Genomic DNA, 21,507 nt, shown 5'->3' on the forward strand with positions numbered 1-21,507 from the left:
CTCCATGTGAATGTAGAGAGTGACGAGTTTTTTCTTTATTTCCTTTTTTTTTCTTTTCTTTAGGCTGAATGTTTTTTTTTCTTAAGAAGGGGGGGGAGAGAGAGAGAGAGAGAGGGATGATTAGAGAGAAGAGTGAATTCTGGTTTGTCTACGAGGAAGGAATGAGAGGTATTTAAAGGGCTAGAAATTACTATTTAATTAAGGTTAAATCTACGCATGAAGCAAAATAGCATGCACGAGTCCACTCCACCACCATACAATAAAGCGAAATGTTGGGGCAAAAAGCAATAAAATAGCCAATAAAAGTTGCCCTTTAAAGTTTAACCCATTTATATTGCGTTCCTAGTAGTTGGACAAATTTTATTTAATTTTTTTTTATTTTTTTTTATATTTAAATAATTTTAATTAGCTAATATTAAAAATAATTAGTTTAAAAAATATTATTCTAATATATTTTTAAATAAAAATATTTTTTAAAAATAATAATTATCATCATTCATATTTCCCAATGGGAGCGCGACAAAGACACGTGGCAAGAAAGAATAATACATGATAGGGGTCCCATATATTTGTCTCTTATAACACCCGGAAGTCTCCTTCGAGATTGCTGGAAGGCCCCTCCTAGAGAACCAAATTACACAAGCACGCCACAAGAGCTGATTGATGATCGGAGATACGTGGACCGGGCTCACCGGAGATCATTATAACTGGGGTGATATTTCTCAACCATGGCTCCATTTTACAGTCCCTGTTCATTAATTAAATGGCCACCGGACCCCTAATAATATGTTCTCTCAGTCCAACGTTAGATGTTGTGTTTTTTTCATTTTTTTTAAATCAAAATATAATGAGGTTAAAACGTTGTAAAACAAACATCCTTGATTACTTTTTCTATATTTCTGATAATTAGTGCAAGAGGCATTAAAATATTATTCATGAGACTGAGAAAGTATAGGATATAATGGCAAATCCACAGCTACAACCACCACAAAACTACAAGCCTAACCAGTATAGGCTCAAAATTATATGTGAAAGTTAGGGTTAGAGCTCACCAATATCCTTGGATTGGTCAAATTTGGTTGTTGACTTTGTTGCTGATTTGATACCACTTGTTGGAGCTTTATTTATTCATCTTAACTTAAATAATACCAGTAGTGCGAGAGTTAGGAGAATCAACATGGAAACTTTTGATTACGAGTGTGTTAGAAAATCATAATTGGACCCAAGATTATAGATAGATTTCTTCAGCAAATCCACGCTTTCTTTCTATGAGTTGATGAAAGCGTTTAACGAAAGGAGATTGTGTCCACTGTTGAACCACAGAGTTAATCATGATTAGTTCTAATTTGGAAATAATGATTTTATCATCTTATAAAGTATAAAGATCTAAATGACGATGTTTAGGGTTTAATTAAAAGAAATATGTAAAATTATTTTTATATGAATTAAGTAATTATGTTAATTAAACCCGTTGTGCTAGTGGAAGATGTTATATCAATCAATATGAAGATTTTAAATATAAATAAATATTCTTTCAATTTTATTTATTAGAATAGTAGGGATTATTTTATTTTTTAAAATCTTATTTGGTAATTATTTTTGTTAGAAACTAAAAGAAGAGGAATTTGTTATGGATGTACACATTTTTTTATACGGATGGTCTGCTTGAATCTAATGATGTATACTTTAATCTTGATACTGTCAACAGAAAAGATTAAAAAACAAAAAAAGGGAAAAAACATAGAGCATCTACGGGGTCATAAAAAAAAAAAAAAGGGAGAAAACATAGAGCATCTACGGGGTCCTCCTGTGGAGTCAAATGAGCCCACAGGATGGAACTTGACCAGCAAGCGCAGCTCACTCGACCATTATGCGAGTGGGTGATAGGTCTGTGTTCCATGGAGACGAGCCAGCCGGACAAGGTTGACAGGAATGAAATAATACCACCTACTCTGGACACGTGGCACTCAAGATGAGGTCCAAATGAATCTCTTGCCGTGTACGGCTGGTTGCGCCCTTGTGTAAACCCATCTTGGCCATTGATTGAGTGATTGAACAGGACGATCAGGGGATCCTTCTTAACACAGTTCAACAAGTGATAATAATTGGTAAATTACGGAGTCCCTCAAGTCTTAGCTACAGCAGTCTTAGCTCCTTTACTATATATAACTTTGGGCGTGCCAATCTGTACAATTTCAATCGTCACCACACATCATATCCCTTCATCCACTTCCATGGCTACATGTGATAACGAAGAAACATCTAGTGGAGATGAAATACAGCACCAAAAACCATAGGTGAATGGCGGAGTTGATAAAGTGAATGGAAATTAAAAGGGATATTTTCTATGTAATTTTCAATTTGATTTTTTTATTTGTTAATATTAATAATCATGAATGGTAAAATGCAAATCTTATTTCGCAAGTTTTGTTAAGAGGATGTGTGCGAGTGCTTTTTGTCAAGAGTTTAATATGCTAACAAGTTTGAAGAGATATCTAACGAGTAAATTAATGTTCATGAACATTCAAAGGGTCTCTTAATTTATTATGTATTACCATGGAGACAAGTGAATGTTAATTATTATCTATTTAAAATCTTTTACTTGAGTTTTTAGATTTGCAACCTAGTGATTTTGTAAAGAATTTCCTACTTCTACACTCTAGGTTCAAATCTTTATATGGATATCTATCTCTTTTATGATGTCTTACTTATCTATTGAATTTACAAGATATTTAATGAATTTAAAAATTAATTATAATATATATAAACTGGTCTAGATATACAAAATTATCAAAACAAAACCACAATTAATTAACTAAAATATAAATATTTATCGTAAAGGCTAAACAATATAATAAATTAACCTTTTGGAGAGTTAGTGAAGATATATACAAACCTTGAAAGTAATTATTTTTCTTCTCAATGTTAATCCCATAACCTAGATTTACATCAATAGAATTTCAGTTCATTGACAATATTTAAAGATTACCTCTATTATAAATGGAAGGAGGCCGACCTAAATCAATAAAAGACTACAAGATATTTAGCTCATGCATGTTACAATCAATGTAGGAAACTAGCATATGTCAAGTTAACATCCGAATCGGCGTGGAGTCTTCCTAATCAAGTTATAAATAGCAAGAGACGGTTCCCATTCAAAAAAGAAAAAACTTTCATGAGAATAATTATGGGTAAATACATGAAATGGGAATATACTAAAATGATAAGTAAGATTATTTGTTTTATTTTGTAAATACATAGCAAGATAGTCTTCTTAAAACTTATCTGCAAAAAATATATATACATATTGATATGAACAGCCATATCTCCTTAGCACGGGGAATATGAGCTTTTATAAGCAGAACACTAGCAAATAACGTTTTCCTACCAAAATTGTGCAGGAACTCATCATAAGTTCGTAACAATGGACTAACATCATTAATACAGGAACGGACATGCCGAGTGCTAGTGCTTTGAAATTTGATGGTCTAGTGGTGCAAATGAACATGCATATATCCTTCTCCTTTCTCACCTTCTCCTTCAGCTCATTATTTATGACAATGATAGCAGGAAGCCACCCTGTTTGTCGGGCCAATTGATGTCTACAAACAAGGACCCAGAAAAAAAATGAAAGGTAAAGAAAAAACTGTGTGGTGTCCATTGCTTCTAGAAGTTCCTTCCCCCTGGCTAAATTAAGTTGCGCACCATTTTTCACTTCTGAAATGGTGTGTTAAAGAGGCTTTTTGATGGGCCATTTAGCCTAAAAGCGAAGGAAAATTTGCATGCAAGTGCTGTCATGTAGGAGTCCTTGGCCGGAGGGATCCAGCGCCACCTGTCAAGATTAGGGTTGTTGTAATTGCTGTACCGGAATGGGTCGATTTGATTGACAAATACAAATTTGGCAGCTTATGATTTAACACGATGTAACATAGAAATCTCCAAGGTTCAAATCAATGAAAGTTTCAATAATTCTCCCAGTTAATGTAAATTAAGAGGAAAAAAAATACAGAATAATTTTGGAAAATAAGTTTGGAGGGAGGTAACTTGATAAGCAGTTAATGGAGGCAGCCAACCTAAAAGAAAATTGTCGATCAACAATGTTGACTGAAACATAGAGGAAGTTGCCCCTCTTTCCTCGAGGTCCCTTTCACAAATAACATTTCACGTTATTATAATGTAGAATTAATAATTAATGCGATTCATCATTCGTTAATTTGCCCCTAAAATAATAAACCAAGAGTTGCTTAATGAAGAAGAAATATAGAGGACGGAAAGGAGATCGCAAAATGAAGAAGGTGAAGCAACATATTAATGGTCCAGCCCTAGCTTGGTCAAACTCTCTCTGCAAATCCTGTAGCTGTTCTTGTTGGTGTGCTGCTTTAGCTACCAGATGCACCAAAAGTAAGCAGAAAAGAAAACCATTTGCGCAGATATCAAGGTTGAATCTTAGATTTTGATTAGCCAACCATTCGCTTTTTCATGCTTTATCTTTCAAGTATTTTCAAGCTAAAATATTTTAAAAAATAGTTATTATTATATTCTCAAATTCCTTTTAAATGAATTATATATATATTCGTCAATTTATTGATTGAGGGCATTGAATCACAGAATGAGAGTTTACCTCTCGTCACTTTCAATATCCATCTTTTATTTCACTCAGAAGAATGCTTAATGGAGTAACTTCTATCAGTCAAGACAATAAACAAAGTGAAAAGGGAGTTAAATAGCATATATTTGAATCCATTTTTTTGCAAGAAAAGGGCGAGCTGGTGAGGCCCCATCAGCATCAATGGAGCACTGTAAGTTAACTTCTTTTGATAAATCATACGGAGTGCTCGCTTTTTAGGTTTTGCTTTAACGAAGTTTGTCTCGTTCCAGCATGGAACTATTTTTGTTGGGCCATGTTTAAACAGACGGACGAGGGGATCCTAGATAGGTGACCAGAGGTAACGGAGGACTGCATCCCAGCCTCTGCAACATCCTATGCTAATTGATAGTTAGTTTTTCAGATTTTTTTCTTCGTCTGATGCTATAAGAGCAGTTTTTAATTACGTGAGAGGGTTGCCGGTTTAATTTTCTTCTTTTCGAGGAGTTAGAAGGAACATCCAGAACTTAATTTATGATTTGATGACAACTACTTCACAATCTAACTATATAATAAAAAGAAGAAGAAGAAGAAGTGAGCATCCCCGAGAATGAACATATTTTGTTTGTAATTTTCAATTACAACAGTGATTGGAAAAACATAATTATGGAAGAAAAATATTCTATCACTAATTAATGATGAATTTTTTTAATAATAAAAAAATTATTTTGTCAATGATTCCTTTAATGACATGACTTATCATAATCTTTTAGTGTACTTGTTAACAAAAATATTTCATCTTTAGTTCTATCAAAACTTTTGATGGCAAATTTAAAAATGTTACGCCAACAACAAACCCCGTCTCTCTTTTGATGGCAAATTTAAAAATGTTACGCCAACACAAATCCAGGCTTTATCATTGTCTTGATTTAGATTATTCTAAATATCTCATACACCAAGCAAGCAATCCTCAATTTTATATTTTAAATTGATTTATTAATATTTTTATAAAATATTAATGGTTTACTTGTATATTTAAATATTTTATAATATTTTAATGGAAAATTTTATTATATTAAAGTATGATTTGTATGTTAGGAATTATTTGAGATTTTTTAAAAAAATTGTTTATTATTTGATGAAATTAAATTTGATTTTATACTAATTAAAAAAATTATGAGTTATTTAATAAGTATCACATGTTATCAATTTTATTGTTAAATTAGGAATTTTGAAAAAAAATATTTTTTTATGGTACTGATAATAATTAAATGTATTGAATTAAATTGAATAAGTTTAAATTGAATAAATAATAGATAATTAGTTGGGTATTGATTAATTGTTGTTACTTGGATTTATTTAGCTCACGCGTGTAAGCAATATATTTTTATATAAATGATAATTAATTTATTAGATTTTGAATTTACTTTTAATTATTAAAATTGAATTTTGAATTATTTTTTACATTATTAATAAATATTGTCTATAATATTCTAAGTTTTCTAATTAAAATTCACCTTAAGAATTGTATCAGAATGATTATTGTAAAAGAGATTGAGAGTTTTTATTAACTTTGCAATTTCAAATCTAAAAAAAAATAGTAAAATTAAAATTAAATGTTTATATCTAAAATTTAGACTTTCAAATCTAAAAAAAAAAAATCAAAATTAAATGTTTATATCTAAAATTTAGAAATAAAATAGTCCACCAATTAGATGTAGTGATAATTTATATTATATATAAAAACTGATGGAGTAAAAGAATAGATTAAGTTATATTTGTAAATAAACAATAAATTAAAGATACGAGCAAGCTTAATCGATCTAAACTTAGGAATTATATATACAATAAAAAAAGTTGACGTTTTTAATATATTTATGTTTACTAAAAAATATATGACTTATGAATTACCTAATTACTTATGTGCTCACCAAGTGATCCATGCTATAAGCTTGTGATCAATTGACAAAGATATGTGGTCAACTCGGGATTCTAGCTAGGTTCAACAATTATGAAAGGATTTACCCTGTCAATTAATTAGTCTATAATATGATGCGTAATGGGTTTATACTTGATTGTTAAAGAGTATTTTTAAATTGAAAATTAAAAAGGAGATTATTATAAAAGGGATTTTATATTTTAAGTTATTAATCTTAAGAAACTAATAATTCCATTCTTATTAAAAATAATATCATACATTAAATGAGCATATTTCTTTGATTTATTTTCTAAATTTTATAGTTGAAAATTCTCAGAAAGGGATTTTGAAAAAAAAAAAACTTTCAATAAACTTAGTATTACCAATCATATTTTTACACTCCATGTGCTCATGTTTTTTTACCCATTGAAATAATAATCTAATTAATTATCACATCCTTTTAAAAGGCAGTAAAGCAACATGTGAAATAAGTTAATGAACGTTACCAGTTGAATATTTCTTTTTTTCTTTTTAAGAGTAGTTTAAAGTATTATTAATTGCTTGGTCTATTATTATTATTATTTAAATCTTATATTTATTAATTTCATCATTTAATATTTATATCATCAATGATTAGTTAGTTTTTTATTTTTTTGTTTTTCATATAATTTTTAAAAAAATAAATTATATTTTTACTTGTTATTTTAGTTAAATTGACAAGGTCATATTAAATCAACCTTTATATAATTTAAAAATTATTTTTTTATTAAGAAATATAGCATCAATATCTAAACGAATATTTATTTTATATTTAGAGAAATTTGATCCTATCCACCAGATAATACAAATCAAAAATCTAGTAAAGACTAAATAGAAAAATCTCCAATGAAAAATCTTTCAAGAACACTTAGTTTCTCAACCAAATCAACCACATCTACACCGCCAGCACCAATCAAGTTCGATATTTTTAACATTGATCGTGCCACTTGTCAGTCTAACAGTTTTTATTAGACAATTCATAAACACAAGTTAATTACTTTCTTGAAATGTTTATTTTGTGTATCAATATGAACACAAATAAGTTATTATCACAGTAAAAATAAATGAGAAGGAAAGCATACAATTTATTAAGCTCCCTAGCTTCTTCTTTCTTTTCTTTTTCTTTTTCTTTTTCTTTTTTTTTTTTTAATAAAGAGCAGGCTGTATAAACGGAACTTAAGAAATGAAATCGCAAGCATTCCAATTTTCTTGAGATTTTTTGAAAATAAGATGAGAATAGAAGGAACCACTAGTTCGTGTATCCTCCCACCTACCTGATGACTTTCCACGAGCCATTATTAAGACAGATACTTGAGGCCTAAATCATTGGTGGTCCGACAGAAGACATTTACTTGAAAGCTGTAGTTGTTCATTTCATTTTCCTTGGGTTTATACTTCAGCATGCTTAACATGGCCACAGCCTCCTCCTTGTCGTCGAGCAACTTGTAATTGTATTTTAGGACCACTTTTCCGCTCTCCGCCCTGTTGGTTATTTCATTTCAAATAAAAATTAGGTAAGTTTTGAATTTTATTATTATTTTTATATATTTTTAAATTATTTTAATATTCTAATATAAAAAATATTATTTTAATATACTTTTAAATAAAAAACATTTCAAAAAATAATCACGTCACAATCTTAAATACTCCTATTATTAATTTTAATTTCATGGTGGGCACTAACCCTTAAATGGCCTTTATAATATCCATCCGGCGTAAAGCTAGTTGCTCGAAATATCATCTATCCGGCACACAAAATGGAGCCAGTCTGTCTTATCTCAATGATTAGAAATCTAGCGGCCATAGATCAATGTATATATACCGTAGAGCTGGAGAAAGATAACCCTATCATAGTTTTTTTTTCTCTCTTTTTATAAATTGTGTAATTATTCCCTGAATTAACCACCATTTTAAGGATAACCTTGATTTGTATAATATCATTTCTCTTTTATATTTGTTTATCATCAAAAAAATTAATTAATAAAAATTATTTTTTAATCAAAAAAAATTAGTTTGATTTTCATGAAAGTATTTTCTTTTTATTTTGAACAAAAAATACCAAAAAAAATTTAGTTTGATTTTCATGCAAATATTTTCTTTTTATTTTGAACAAAAAATACTTTTTAGAAGTTGTGGAAAAATTAAAATATTATATTATTTTTTGTTTATAATAAATTTATCATCAAACTTTTAATTACTATATATTTTATTTTGAATTTTTTTCTCAATTTCACCCCTTAGAATTTAATTTAATTTGATTTTTATATTAATTTTAATTTTAATTTTTATAATTTTTATTTGTTTTTCTCTTATTATTTTTTAATTGAAATTTTTTATTTATCAAATTTGATGCTCGTTCTTTTAATTGTTATGTATCTTATTTGAAATAATTTATAAAATTATTATTATTATTATTTTAATTTCATGATCTTTTAATTTTTTTGTCAGTTAGATTTGATCTTTATTATTTAAATTATTATTTATTTTATTTAATATAATTTATAAAATTAATTTTTTTTAATTTTATTCATATTCAACTTTTTAATTTGTAAGATTTGTTCCTTATTATTTTAATAAAAATAAAAAATATTAATAAGTTATTTTCTAATTTATTTTCTATAATATAACTAAATACTTGAAAATATTCTTCATCTTATTTTTCATAATACTATTAAATATTATAAAATAATTTACTTTTTAAAATTTAATTTTTTAAAACATTACTTTTTAACAAACAAAGAACCTAGAAGCATGAATGTACAAATGAAAAATATAGGGAACAACGCGCTACAATTTCCTAAAAGTAAGATAAAAATTCATATGAGCAAAAGGATACAAATTTATTTTTACTGATCATAAACAAAACAAGCACTTTCCTAGATAGTTTAGACTAGTTTGTGAAATTATATATATAAAAAAAAATTAAAGGTAAAAGTATTATGAAATTATAAAAATGTTCTAAAAGATTAATCACTATTTTTATTTTTAAATTTATATTTTAAAAAATAAGAAAAATAACCATTGGTTTCTAGAGGTGAAAAGAAAAAATCAGTATAGATATTAATTATAATCACCAAAATAATTGATCTATTTTGATACCAATAAGTTTTATTTGATAAAGAGAGTTCCTTTACATGTTTTTTTACTTTTAAAGTACCTGAAAAACTAGATCTAATATAAGAAAGAGTTTTTTTAATTTACGGGTATATCAAGGTGTTCTGACATGCCATTGAGTTATGATAGTGTCTATGGTGTGTTTTTAGATATTTTAAATAAAAAATAAGTTAAAAATTAGGTTTTTAAATAAAAAGATCAATAATTTTTATTTTATTTTTATAACTACAGTGACTTAAATATAGAGAAAACATATGACAAATTGATTAAGTTTATTTTTTTTCAAAATAAATTAGGGTAGATGACAGCCAACCAATCCATTAATATTTTTTTTTTACATAAAAGCTCGTTCTCACAGCCTCTTGTCAAACACAACAATACTTTCTTTTTTTTTACATGATTTCTTTGATATAATTTTTTAATTTATATTCAAATTAATACCTCTTTTCTCTAATTTTTTTAATTTAACCTTTTTAAATTAGTGGTTGGTTTTTAATTATTTTGTATGTATTCAAATTTTAAAGAAATTATTTTAATTCATCTATATTGTTTTTTTATGTTTTATATAAATAAAATTTATTTTTAAAAATTAAATATATTTATTTAAGATAATATTTCTAATACATGCAACCTCATATAAACAATTTTGTTTCTTCTTTGATTTTATTCCATCAATTTTATGTATTTATACATTTCTATTATTATTTAATTAAACAAAAAAGTAATTTTAATAAACAAAATTATTTTAGCATAATAGAATATATATATATACCGTGTTGTGAAATCAAATATATAATTTTAATAAACAAAATAATTTTAGCATAATAGAATATATATACCGTGTTGTGAAATCAAATATCTTCATCTATATATTTTTTGATTTTTTCAATTTTAACTAATAATTTTTTTTTAATTTATTCATGCAAATGGTGTTATTGATTTATTTAATTAAATATATGCATGTCATTTTGTTTTTAAAAAAATCCACCCATATGCAAAACAGGGGTGTCATTTTGTTTTTTAAAAAATCCACCCATATGCAAAACAGGGGTTAAATAGCTAATGCAATAGAAAACACGTGGAACCCATTGCAAAATCCAACATCAAGACCAACGATGCTCCATTACAAAACGCAGCTCTATTAATATTACAGTAACGCAGGCCCCACGAATGCGGACATAAAACCCAACCAAACAAGCGAGAACAGGCACAAAGCAACAGGTTGCAAGGCAAGGCAGAGCAGGTACGGCCCCATGGCTGTTGAATCCTCAGCAATGTGAATTTCCGATTTCAAAATACGATTTGAAATTCAAGTTTCAGTTTTCTTTTTAATTCTCACAAATGAAGGCTAGAAATGAAGATCAAATCCACTGTTAAGATTTATACTATTTACTGGTGAATAATTGAGTGTAGTTCGATCTGTACTGGATACAACTTCAAGTTAATTCCAAGAACATGGTTGCAGAAATGAGTGGAATGATGAAGTGGAGCCAATAAAAGGGGTGGAACGTAAAGGATTTGGATTTTTTTATCAGCTCAAGTTTGCAAGGGATGGCAAAGAGGATCACAAGTTCAGCAAATATTGACAAGAAAGAGGACAAAAATTTTATTTCTTACATAAAATACTTCACCATTTGAACTTCTTTCTGCTTGTAACCACATTTCTCGTAAAATGCTTTGTTCTCAAGACTGCAATCAAGAATCACCTTATAGCACCCCATTGAATGAGCATGATCTGTAAGAAACTCAATAATTTTCTTTCCTAATTGCATCCCTCGGGCAGCAGAATCAACCACAACATCTTCGATATGTCCAACTTTACCACAATTCCTCAAGAACTTCTTTTCAATAAAAACACTCCCAGTTGCAATAATCTTCCCAGAACGATCATCTTCGATCACACAAATAAGATGGTTATCACCATATGAGTTGATCTCTTGGAAACGCTCTTCAAACTCCTTATCCGAAACAGAGTCACAAATGGTTAATTGTTGCAATAGCTCTATGAAACCTTTGCTTTTATCTAATATCTCTAGTTTCCGGACTCCAAACTTGTGCTCAGCATCCATTGAGCTGTGGTGCAACTCTAGTTCAATGACGAAAACATTAGACCAGCTGAAACTAAAGAGCATGAGAAAATCAAAACTCACAGATTATACAGACTAATTAGAGATGAAAAAGAAACAAAGTCCTGTTTCTTTATTTAGACCCTATCCTTTAAGTTTCTAAATTCCAAAAATTTATAGAAAACCTAGTATCCTCTTTCATATGACTAGAATATCATGACTTTCTAATCAAATGCATAGCATAATCTAGCGCCCTCCCGAACTACAGCACTAAGAAAAAATGTCATAACAACAACATTTAGCTTATTATTGCTTGTTTACTGAAGTTCAAGTTTATAAGATCTAGGCAGGCGATCATCATCCTTGAAGCTCGAGTGAAAGTCATCACAATAACAACATTGGAGAAATTCATAGCTTTAAGAAAAAAAAAAAAACAAAAACTCAGATTAGAATGATGCTATTTGATTATACTTTGTGGAGGATGAATTTTTTCACAAACAAGATAATAACATCACAAAAAAAAAAACAAAAAAACCCTAAGACAGCTATTATGGCATTTTACTTCTCCGCGAGTGGAATGCAACATCAATTCAACTGTCCCAAAAGTTACACTTTCTGACAAGTGCTTCCACAAATCAGTCTTTCAATTAGTTTCCCTTCCTGTTTAAGCACTGCATATAAAAACTATTTCTTTTTAGCCCTAATTCTTGTAGAAGAAAGAACATCAAGTTTTTTACTGTCATTACCTTGAATTCCCAAAAAGAAACCCTACTTGTTACTTCCAGTCAACGGCTAATAAACAAGCAATGGTGACCTAAGATTCTGGTTCCCTGGTAAGTGGTACGGATCTACGTAATGCAATTCCATTCTACTTTTTTGGGTTAAATTCGTGTTGAACGAAATCTTCAATCTCTGAATTACACTTACATTATTAAACAAATTTGATACCACCAAGACTCTTTCTTTCTAAAAAAAGACACCTACCTACTCACGCACGAGATTAAACATGATGAAAGCTAAATATACCAGAAAAGAAAAGGAGATCAGAGAAATAAGAAAAAAAGACGAAAAAAATCAAAGGATCCGTTGAAGATTGTCTTACAGTGGAAGCTTGTGCTGGCGCAGTCAAGGTGTTTGATGCAAATGGTTGTGAGAGAGTTGCAAACTTGCAGATATAGTAAAAAGTTTACTGTATTTAACATGTAGGCTGGGCTGGGATGGGCTGGGCTGGGCTGGGAGGATCAGGATTCCTTGATTTCAAAGTCAGGCCTGCTTATCCCAATCTTTTTTTTTATTACTAAATACTTTTATATATTGGGTTGTTAATTATTATTTTTTCATTAGTTTCTATATGATTGTGAACAACAAGGTATGATTTTAATAAAAATAATTTTTTGTAATTTTATAAAATAAAAAATTAATTTTTAAGTCATAAAAAAAAATATTTAAATGATTATAAACTTTAATGTAAATTTGAGGGTCCTATAACATGGCAAGCAAGCATAGATTCATCTTATATTTAATGAATTTTAATTTTTTTATTATTGACCTGAATATTTAAATTAATTTGTATATATCTTAACTAATTTTACATATCCTAAAATTAATAGCTATAAGATGTGTGAAACTTTAACTAGTAATTTAAAAGGTAAATTCAAGAATCTGACTAATGGGATTTTTAGGTATTCCCGGTTTGAGGTGAGGAGCAAGAAAAATATACATGACATCATCGCAATTTAATGTCGTTTTTTCCAAATTACTGACTAGTTTGATTGACTTTGTTTTTGCTTTGAATTGGTTTTTTATAATTTTAAATTATTTTAATATACTAATGTTAAAAATAAATTTTATAAAAAATTAAAAAAATATTACTTTAATACATTTTAAAGTTAAAATAAAAAACACTTTAAAAAACAACTTTAAATATTCTCTTGTTTGGGAATATGCTGTATTTTTTAAAAAATTAAATTTTTTTATTTAAAATAATTTTTTATTTGAAATAATTTTAATTTATTGATATCAAAAATAATTTTTTTAAAATAAAATAAAATATATTATTTTAATTCATTTAAGTCAAAAACATTTATTTATTTCAGCAAGATCCACCAGGCACCTGTAAGGCTGCAATCGGGGCATTATTACATAAACATTCCTCATCGTATCAGAATAATATCTCCCCCCTTGAACCTTTCCACCATGCACGCATGCACTCAGTACCCAGTAATTTGGCATGGGGCTTTCAAGACAATCGGAAGCGTATAATAATCAGGGGTGATGCTAACATGGGACATGGATCCATAGATTTGTAGTGCTTTGTTAGGAGTATATAGTCTAGTATAACATCTTAATGATGTTGTTCCAATGGAATGGGACACTGGCATAACTTTGGTTCAAGTCTCGTATGCCCTGCAGTTTGATAATTGGGTTGCTATGGTTTTATCCGGGTCTTGGCGTGCTGGTGGTGGCTTTGTTGGGAGCTGAGAGTCAAAATGTGTGGTACTTGGAGCAAGACTGTGATGGAGGAGTTTGGATGCTTGAGGTTTCCAAAGCCCGAGTAGGCGACGGTATTGGAACAAGTTGATGCACATGTCGAAGGACCAAAAAGATGCTCTGTTTTTCTTGTATCTACAAAACTCCAGTTCGACAAAGACATTTTGGACTGATTGTGAGAGGTATATAACAAAGAGTCATAGGGACAACCAAAATTTCATTTCAATTTGAACAGTCCAATTACAATGACTAACAAGAGCTTCAACCGAACTCCAACACAATTGTGTGGGTTGGAAAGATCTGTATAGGCTGCTTCACGTCAAACCATAAGGTTCACCAAACAGTGTTCTACTCAAGAGTTATTCAGGCATTTTCTATCTGAACCTGACTTCTATAACCTAAAAGGCAAAGACAGCATTACTGTTGGGAATATGCAAGATCATCTGCTACTATGGGAGGAACAAATCTGCAACCTTGAAGAGTCTGCTCAAATATATGACCAACTTTGAGCAACTTAGCCTGCATTTACAGTAACACACACAAGTAATCAATAACGTTCTTGCTTGCTCAACATTTGAAATAATACCAACCATTCACAACAAAAGATAGCAAAGGTTTGATATAGTTCTCCTTAAACAAGCATTTGCCATTTCTCTATGTGCTTCATAGCAAAATGCCACGACCATCTCACACACGTGCTTCATAGCAAAATGCCACATAGCAAAATGCCACGACCATCTCACACATTCATCAAGCTAAACTAGTCTATAATCATATGTTTACTTCTGGTGAGTGATGACTAGAGTCGTAAGGGTTACAGAAAAAAGACCTGACCAGTGCACAACATGAACAAATGGTGTTTCAAGCATGCTTCAAGGAAAGGATTAATGAAAGCAAAGCACAAATGATTGAATAATAGCACTAACATGAACCAATCAGGGAGAGCAATTTCAGTCTGACCTAACAGATACCCAACCCAATCCAAGTGGAAAAAACCCAGATTTCACCTAACTGGAGGGGCACAGGACAGAGCAGGTTTTTGCAGCCCTGCCCCGCATCTAAATAATATTTATTTTGTATATATTGTTAATTTATTAGTTTGTTGCTTAACTTTTTACATTATAACTATATCTAAAAACCAAGGAGAATGAAGGCCTCAAAGCATGCTTGACAACATGGCATGAAAACTAAATTAACGTGAAAAAAACACCACCATCATCATAAAAGGAGAGACTATAAGTTCTCTTATATTTCATCTAACCATGAATAACATGATATATTGTCTATCTTTCATTGTTTTTTCCAACAATAAATTACTTAGTCTTCTTCAAATCAACTATTAACAACCCAAATCCAACATGGATTACATTGAAACCTGACCAGAATCAGACCTGCTTTAGTGCTAGGGATGTGTAGGCAAAAAACCTGGCTCAACTGAAGCTGATCCTACTTCCAAAACCAAAGGTACAACTACCTAAGAAAAAATACAGATGTAACTATCCCAAATTTGGTCCTCGCCTAGAGCTAATACCTCCTTGGAATCCGTTCCCCCCTAATTGCTCCTTATTCTTATATCTTCCTATACTACATAACCATCCATTTCTCTTAGTTAAAGTTTTTCAAAGGAAAAAAAGGTGAACTTCGTATCTCTAAGCCATAATAGAATTTGTAAAAATTACAAGTTTTCAATAGAATACCTCATCAAATGCTGCACCAATCATTTGAAGACCAACAGGAAGTCCTACAGGCCCCCCTTCAACAAATCCACATGGCAAAACCAATGCAGGTAGCCCAGCCAAGTTAACATTGACCTGCAAGCGAGGATATAGTTGCTTAATGTGAGAAACAAACATAAGAGTAATCTTGGCTGCAGGAAATAAATGGAATGACTGTAAAGAACCAATGAAAGAAAAAATTCTGGAGCAAGAAAAAAAAAACAGATGAAATCAGAAGGCAGGATATGTCATAACAATTCTAAGGATTCAAACTATTTTAACCAAAATAAACCACAACTCAAATTTTCAGAAATCTATGAAGCACAGTTTCTTGGAAAAGTAATGAATCTGTGTTGGATGATGAGGATTTCAACTTTTGTCTTGTAACAGCACTATTAGTCTGTTATTTACCTGCTTTTGTGTTTACATGGTAAAACAGATGGTAGAGAAACATAAGACTTGCCGTATAAACACTGTCCAACATTTTTTTACTTCACTGCAGTTTAGTTCTCAAAACAATAATATCACTCTCATAGTGAAGATGCATTTCTGGCGAACAAACAAGAGAAAATTAGCTAAACCAACTTGTAGAAATTTTTCCAGCACCTGCATGGTTCGCTTATAGCAAAGCAAACAAGAAAAAATCGACGAAATATTGGTCCAAGCTATTCTACAAGTCCATCACGGTCCTCTAGTAAAAACATGATTGGTGAACATTCTGTAGCCACATGAAATTATTCCAATAATAATTACTTTAGGGGCTGAATTTCAACTAATACAATATTTATACCATATTTGCAATTCTGGAACTATATACTAAAAAAGGTCCAATTTGTAACTATAGAGTATGGATAATTGGAGAAACCATACAATTTGAGGCGCCATATTCAACAAAGGACTGAAATGCTATACGCAAAAGGAGCCAATGGTTCAGGAGGATAAGGCAGGATCTATGACTACTACTTGGAACCGTGAGAGAAATGTGAAACGTGGCATGATAGGTTTGAAATAGGGCTCCTTAAGGCCAATCAAAGCTGGCCCTAACCATTTCTGGTGAAATTTGTGAGTGTAACCATGTGACACCTTGGACATGTGGCACCTGCATAGCCATTGGTGTACTTGACACCTGGTAACAGCCATGCTGTCACACCTCTTGCCTATAAATATCCCTTGTTTATGTCATTTGAGGGATTGCTGAACATTTTTGGGCTTCATAGCTTCTCTCTCTAAGGACATCTCTGGTAATTACTTTGAGAGCACTCTTTTGTTCTCTCTCTCTAAGTTCCACACTCTCTCTCTAGATTGTTTATTATATATAGCTAAACATTTCCTTTAAAAGAATATCCAGATCAAGAACATCTCTGGTAATTGCTTCGAGAGCACTCTTTTCCTAACTACTGAAACTATCCTTGGAGCACTGATAATCACCTCCCATAAACTCACTTATGCTGGGATTGCATGTTCCTCCAAAGGCCTCTCTCAAATGCATTTCCTACTTACGGTGTTATTTATATACAAAACATCCTTGCTATCCATTCATCTGCTAAGGAGCTGCTTCACAGTTTCCAACCCATGTTCACTTCAAAACAATACCCAAATTCCACATATAAAGATCCAACACCATATATCTTCTGATGCCATTTTAGTGCACTTAAAGGTCAAGTACCGACCCAAATCTATTTAATCTTTATCATTCTCTCAAACAACAAAAGTATACCAATTGTTAACTCTAGAACTGCAGCCTGCACAAACCATGCCTTTTAATTTTTAACGTAAGGCATTATCTCCCTCCATCTCTCCCTCTCTCTCCCACCATTTCAAAACAGGAAAGAGGGACAGGGAATGACATGAACGGGCAAGTTAAACATAAAGCAGCAGAGAAATTCTCACAGTCATAATGTCGCCTGCATACATTGCCAAAGGATCATTTTTCTTTTCGCCTGTAAATATTGAGAGCAATTATGTCATTACCTATTAAATTGAATCATTATCAAAGCAAAGGTATGGATAACATGTCCGCCAAAGCCAAAAAGTTGTGGGCACCATACCAATTTTATACGCAGCAGATGGCGCCACAGGAGAAATTAGGATGTCATTATCATCTAATGCATCCTTGAAGCTTTTCCGAATTAAGGTCCTCACCTGAAACACTATTATAATCATGAATTTCTTCTTGAAGACCTAAAGTTCTTAAAATAACTGGGTTTAATAGGAATTTTTTATGTCAGAATTCAGATTCTCTAAAAATCATGAAACTGTAACCAAGAATTTAAGTATCCATCTTCAAACAGTAAAGCTTAGATACTCTAATTGAAGGAAATATTTACCTGTTGGGCACGCTTGTAGTATGCGTCATAATAACCAGCTGAGAGCGCATATGTTCCCATCAAGATTCTCATTTGGACCTGAAAATATGCAATAAATACTACTTCAAGGGTCTTGTCTGTGCATGGCTAATCTGTACTTTCAGTTGAAGTGATAATAGCCATAAGCAGTCTATTATAATGGGAGCTGGTGATAATACCTTGCAACATCTCAAATAATATTCGACTATACCATTTTATTTTCCAAAGAAAAAAGAACAGAACAACTTCTTTACAATGACTGCCAGGGTGATACATACCTCAGGACCAAATCCTTTTGCTCGGGAATCATTATAAAGAGCATTTAACTCTTCAGCAAAAACTTGGTTCCCATACCTACATGCCAATGTAGAAGAATGATTGCTTGTCTATATATCTAGACAATATAGATATGCAAGAAGAGGCAAAAACTGGACACCAACAAAAACAATTTTTTCTTCTTTTTTTTTAAATTTGTATGGGGTGCTTAATATTATAAGCAGCTACAAAACTGTTTGAAATAAACCAAGATAACTTGTTTATAGCCCAACTGTGATCTTATTTTATACTACATTGTACAGGCAGAGAAATGGAATATGACTCAAACATATGAAACAAACTTCACAATGCGAAATCTGTAAACACTCATAGCTCTATACGCCTTAACTTAATTTAAAATGTTTACCATGTCATCTTCTGTCTAAACTGGAAGTGCTGAATTACATAGAACCATACAACATCTATAGTTCCGTTGAAAGCACTAAAATATCAAATGAGAACTAACAGTCAGAGAATTACCTGACACCATCATAACGTGATAAGTTGGAAGATGATTCTGATGAAGCAAGAATATAATAGGCTGGTAAACCAAGGGAGAAAGATGGCAATGAGACCTGTAAATCAATTCGCCAAATAGGAAACAAAAAGTATCAGCCAAATCTGTTAACCAAAAAACACATGTCTGCTGAGTAAAGGTTATAAGTTAGACCTCCGTCACAGTACATCCTAGTTCTTCAAGATGTGAAGCGGCACCACTAATTGCAGATTTTACTCCATTGTCCACACCATCTTCAAGAGTTTCACGGATAAGACCAACCTTCAACCCCTTCAATGGTTTCGATTCCACAAGATTTATAGAAGTGAATTGTGATAAAAAATCAGGAAACTCCTGAAAAGTGAAACTATTATGGTAAGGAACAGTCTTTTTCTTTTTTGAAACAAAGAATAAAGAAGAATACAAGAAGAAGAATAAAACATCCTCCAAAAAGAGAGTACAAGAAAGAAAATAAAACTAAACAGGGCTTTGAAACCCTATAGATTGATAAACCAGAAAATATAGGAAATCAATCCAAAATGCTTAATTGGAGTTGGGTCCCTCCTAATTGTTCAAGACTTTTGTTGCTGCACTAGCTGGACTGTATGGGTTTCAGAAATATGATGTTTTTCTAAATTCAATTGCTTCAGGATAGCTACTAACATTAACTATTTTTTATTTTTTTTAGATGAGTTATTAGCATTCCAGGAGAATAGAAGAGCTTATTTTACATTAAATCAGACCATAGAGGAAGATACGAAAAAGATCACCTCTCAGCATCCACACCACCCCCTCTTTGATTGGTGGAGTGTGACTATTCTGACCACAAAATCAAACTATTTTATCGTAGATCCAAACTGAAAGATATGCATACTCAAATTCAACGAAAAAGCTCTGAGCAGAAACACAAGAACACCATGGCCATTGCAATCCAGGAGAACTCAATTTCATGTTGGTTCTTTTAGCAACAAGTACAGAATGCATGTTGCATTGATCAACATGCTTGCTTATACGAGTGATGGTGACACTTTCAGCTACAGGTAACTACATTAACTCTTACAGTCCCGTCAATGACCAGAAAAGTCCACGTTTCACTTAATGCATGAAAATTTCAGTTGCTTCCTCTTAAGCAAGCATCAGAATCTGAAGTTTTGTCAGCTAGTAAATTTATGAGACAAACTCACAGTTTCTCAAAGCAAGAAATCAAAGAGAATTGATTGCCCTAGTGGAGAAAATAGAAGAATTCTTACTCGGTTACTACTAGTGGCATCAAATCTATCATGACCAGAAATTACGTGAAGGAGGATGCCAGTATCAGCAACTGAAGTACCAAAGCATCCGATAACATCAAGTGATGATGCATACGCCATGAGCCCAAATCTGGAGACACGCCCATATGTTGGCTTCAATCCAACAACGCCACAAAATGATGCTGGTTGCCTTACACTTCCACCAGTATCACTACCAAGTGACACCATACATTGCCGAGCAGAAACAGCTGCAGCCGATCCGCCTGACGATCCACCAGGCACCCGAGACAAGTCCCATGGATTAGCAGTCACCTGTTAGAAAATGAACAGCAGAAACTGCCAATGCCTGTCAAGTGTTTGTTTGTTTGATTGTTCCCATGAGTCAAAAATTAAGAACAAAGAAGAAGACCTGGAAAGAAGAAGCTTCAGTGGTACTTCCCATGCCAAACTCATCCAAATTAGTCTTTCCAATCAAAATCCCATCTTTCTCCTTCACTCTCCTAACAGCTGTTGCGTCGAACGGAGCCTTGTAGTTCTCCAGGATGCGGGAGCCACCTGTTGAAGGCATGTCAGCAGTACAGATATTGTCCTTGACCCCAACAAGGACCCCAGCAAGGGGGCCGACATCCTCTCCTTTTTCAATCTTGCGGTCGATTAGCTGGGCATCTCTTAAAAGGGTGTCGGAGATGTGGAGGAAGGAGTGGAGGTGGGGCTCGGTGAGGGAGAGGCGGGAAATGTAGGACTCAGCTAGTTGGGTGGCAGTCGTTTGGCGAGAGAGGAGGGCGCGGCGGAGGGTGAGGATCTGAGATGAAGGCGGGGAGGATTGGTCCTGTGAAGCTGAAGCAGACGCAACAGTGAAGAAAGAACGAAGGGGTTTAAGGTGAAGAGGGATTCGAGAAAGGGAGCGAGGGGGCTGCTGCAGTGTGGATAGCATTTCTTTCTTTGATTTCCTGTGAGGAAGAATGATCGGGTCTACTCTAACCTAATCTATGGACGAAAATCATAAAATGGTGGGATATCAGCCTTGTAACTTCTGTTTTGTGGCATGAGATGAGATGAGCTGAGACGAAAAGGCTTATCCAGTTTCGAAATAGTGTGTGACGAGAGAAAGGTTCATGGACATGGCCTCAACCACCTTATTTTTTCTTTTTATGTATTTGAGACCTCGCTTCTC

The 21,507-nt window shown here is 31.9% G+C and overlaps 2 protein-coding genes across 4 annotated transcripts; both read right to left on the bottom strand.

Moving 5' to 3' along the window:
* Window positions 1-11,152: 11,152 nt before the first annotated feature.
* GNA1 (glucose-6-phosphate acetyltransferase 1) lies at window positions 11,153-12,927 on the bottom strand. Of its 3 annotated transcripts, none has more exons than XM_011050017.1 (2): window positions 12,825-12,927; window positions 11,153-11,777 (listed from the first exon to the last, which is right to left on the bottom strand). In XM_011050017.1, exon 2 carries the CDS (start codon window positions 11,723-11,725, stop codon window positions 11,270-11,272), a length of 456 nt encoding a protein of 151 aa, XP_011048319.1. In that variant the 5' UTR covers window positions 11,726-11,777; window positions 12,825-12,927; the 3' UTR covers window positions 11,153-11,269. The 3 variants fall into 3 exon arrangements, with proteins under 3 accessions (XP_011048319.1, XP_011048321.1, XP_011048320.1); XM_011050019.1 differs by having other exon boundaries at window positions 11,153-11,742; window positions 12,825-12,923; XM_011050018.1 differs by having other exon boundaries at window positions 11,153-11,771; window positions 12,825-12,911.
* Window positions 12,928-14,365: 1,438 nt separating this feature from the next.
* LOC105142408 (Amidase family protein) lies at window positions 14,366-21,499 on the bottom strand. Its single transcript, XM_011050020.1, has 10 exons — window positions 20,743-21,499; window positions 20,334-20,645; window positions 19,258-19,437; window positions 19,068-19,162; window positions 18,551-18,626; window positions 18,255-18,332; window positions 17,976-18,069; window positions 17,818-17,867; window positions 15,910-16,023; window positions 14,366-14,731 (listed from the first exon to the last, which is right to left on the bottom strand). The coding sequence occupies exons 1-10, from the start codon at window positions 21,265-21,267 to the stop codon at window positions 14,630-14,632; spliced, it is 1,626 nt and encodes a 541-aa protein (XP_011048322.1). The 5' UTR covers window positions 21,268-21,499; the 3' UTR covers window positions 14,366-14,629.
* Window positions 21,500-21,507: the final 8 nt, after the last annotated feature.

Source organism: Populus euphratica, unplaced genomic scaffold (genome assembly GCF_000495115.2).
Source record: "Populus euphratica unplaced genomic scaffold, PopEup_1.0 scaffold189.1, whole genome shotgun sequence".
In the NCBI taxonomy this organism is placed as follows: domain Eukaryota; kingdom Viridiplantae; phylum Streptophyta; class Magnoliopsida; order Malpighiales; family Salicaceae; genus Populus; species Populus euphratica.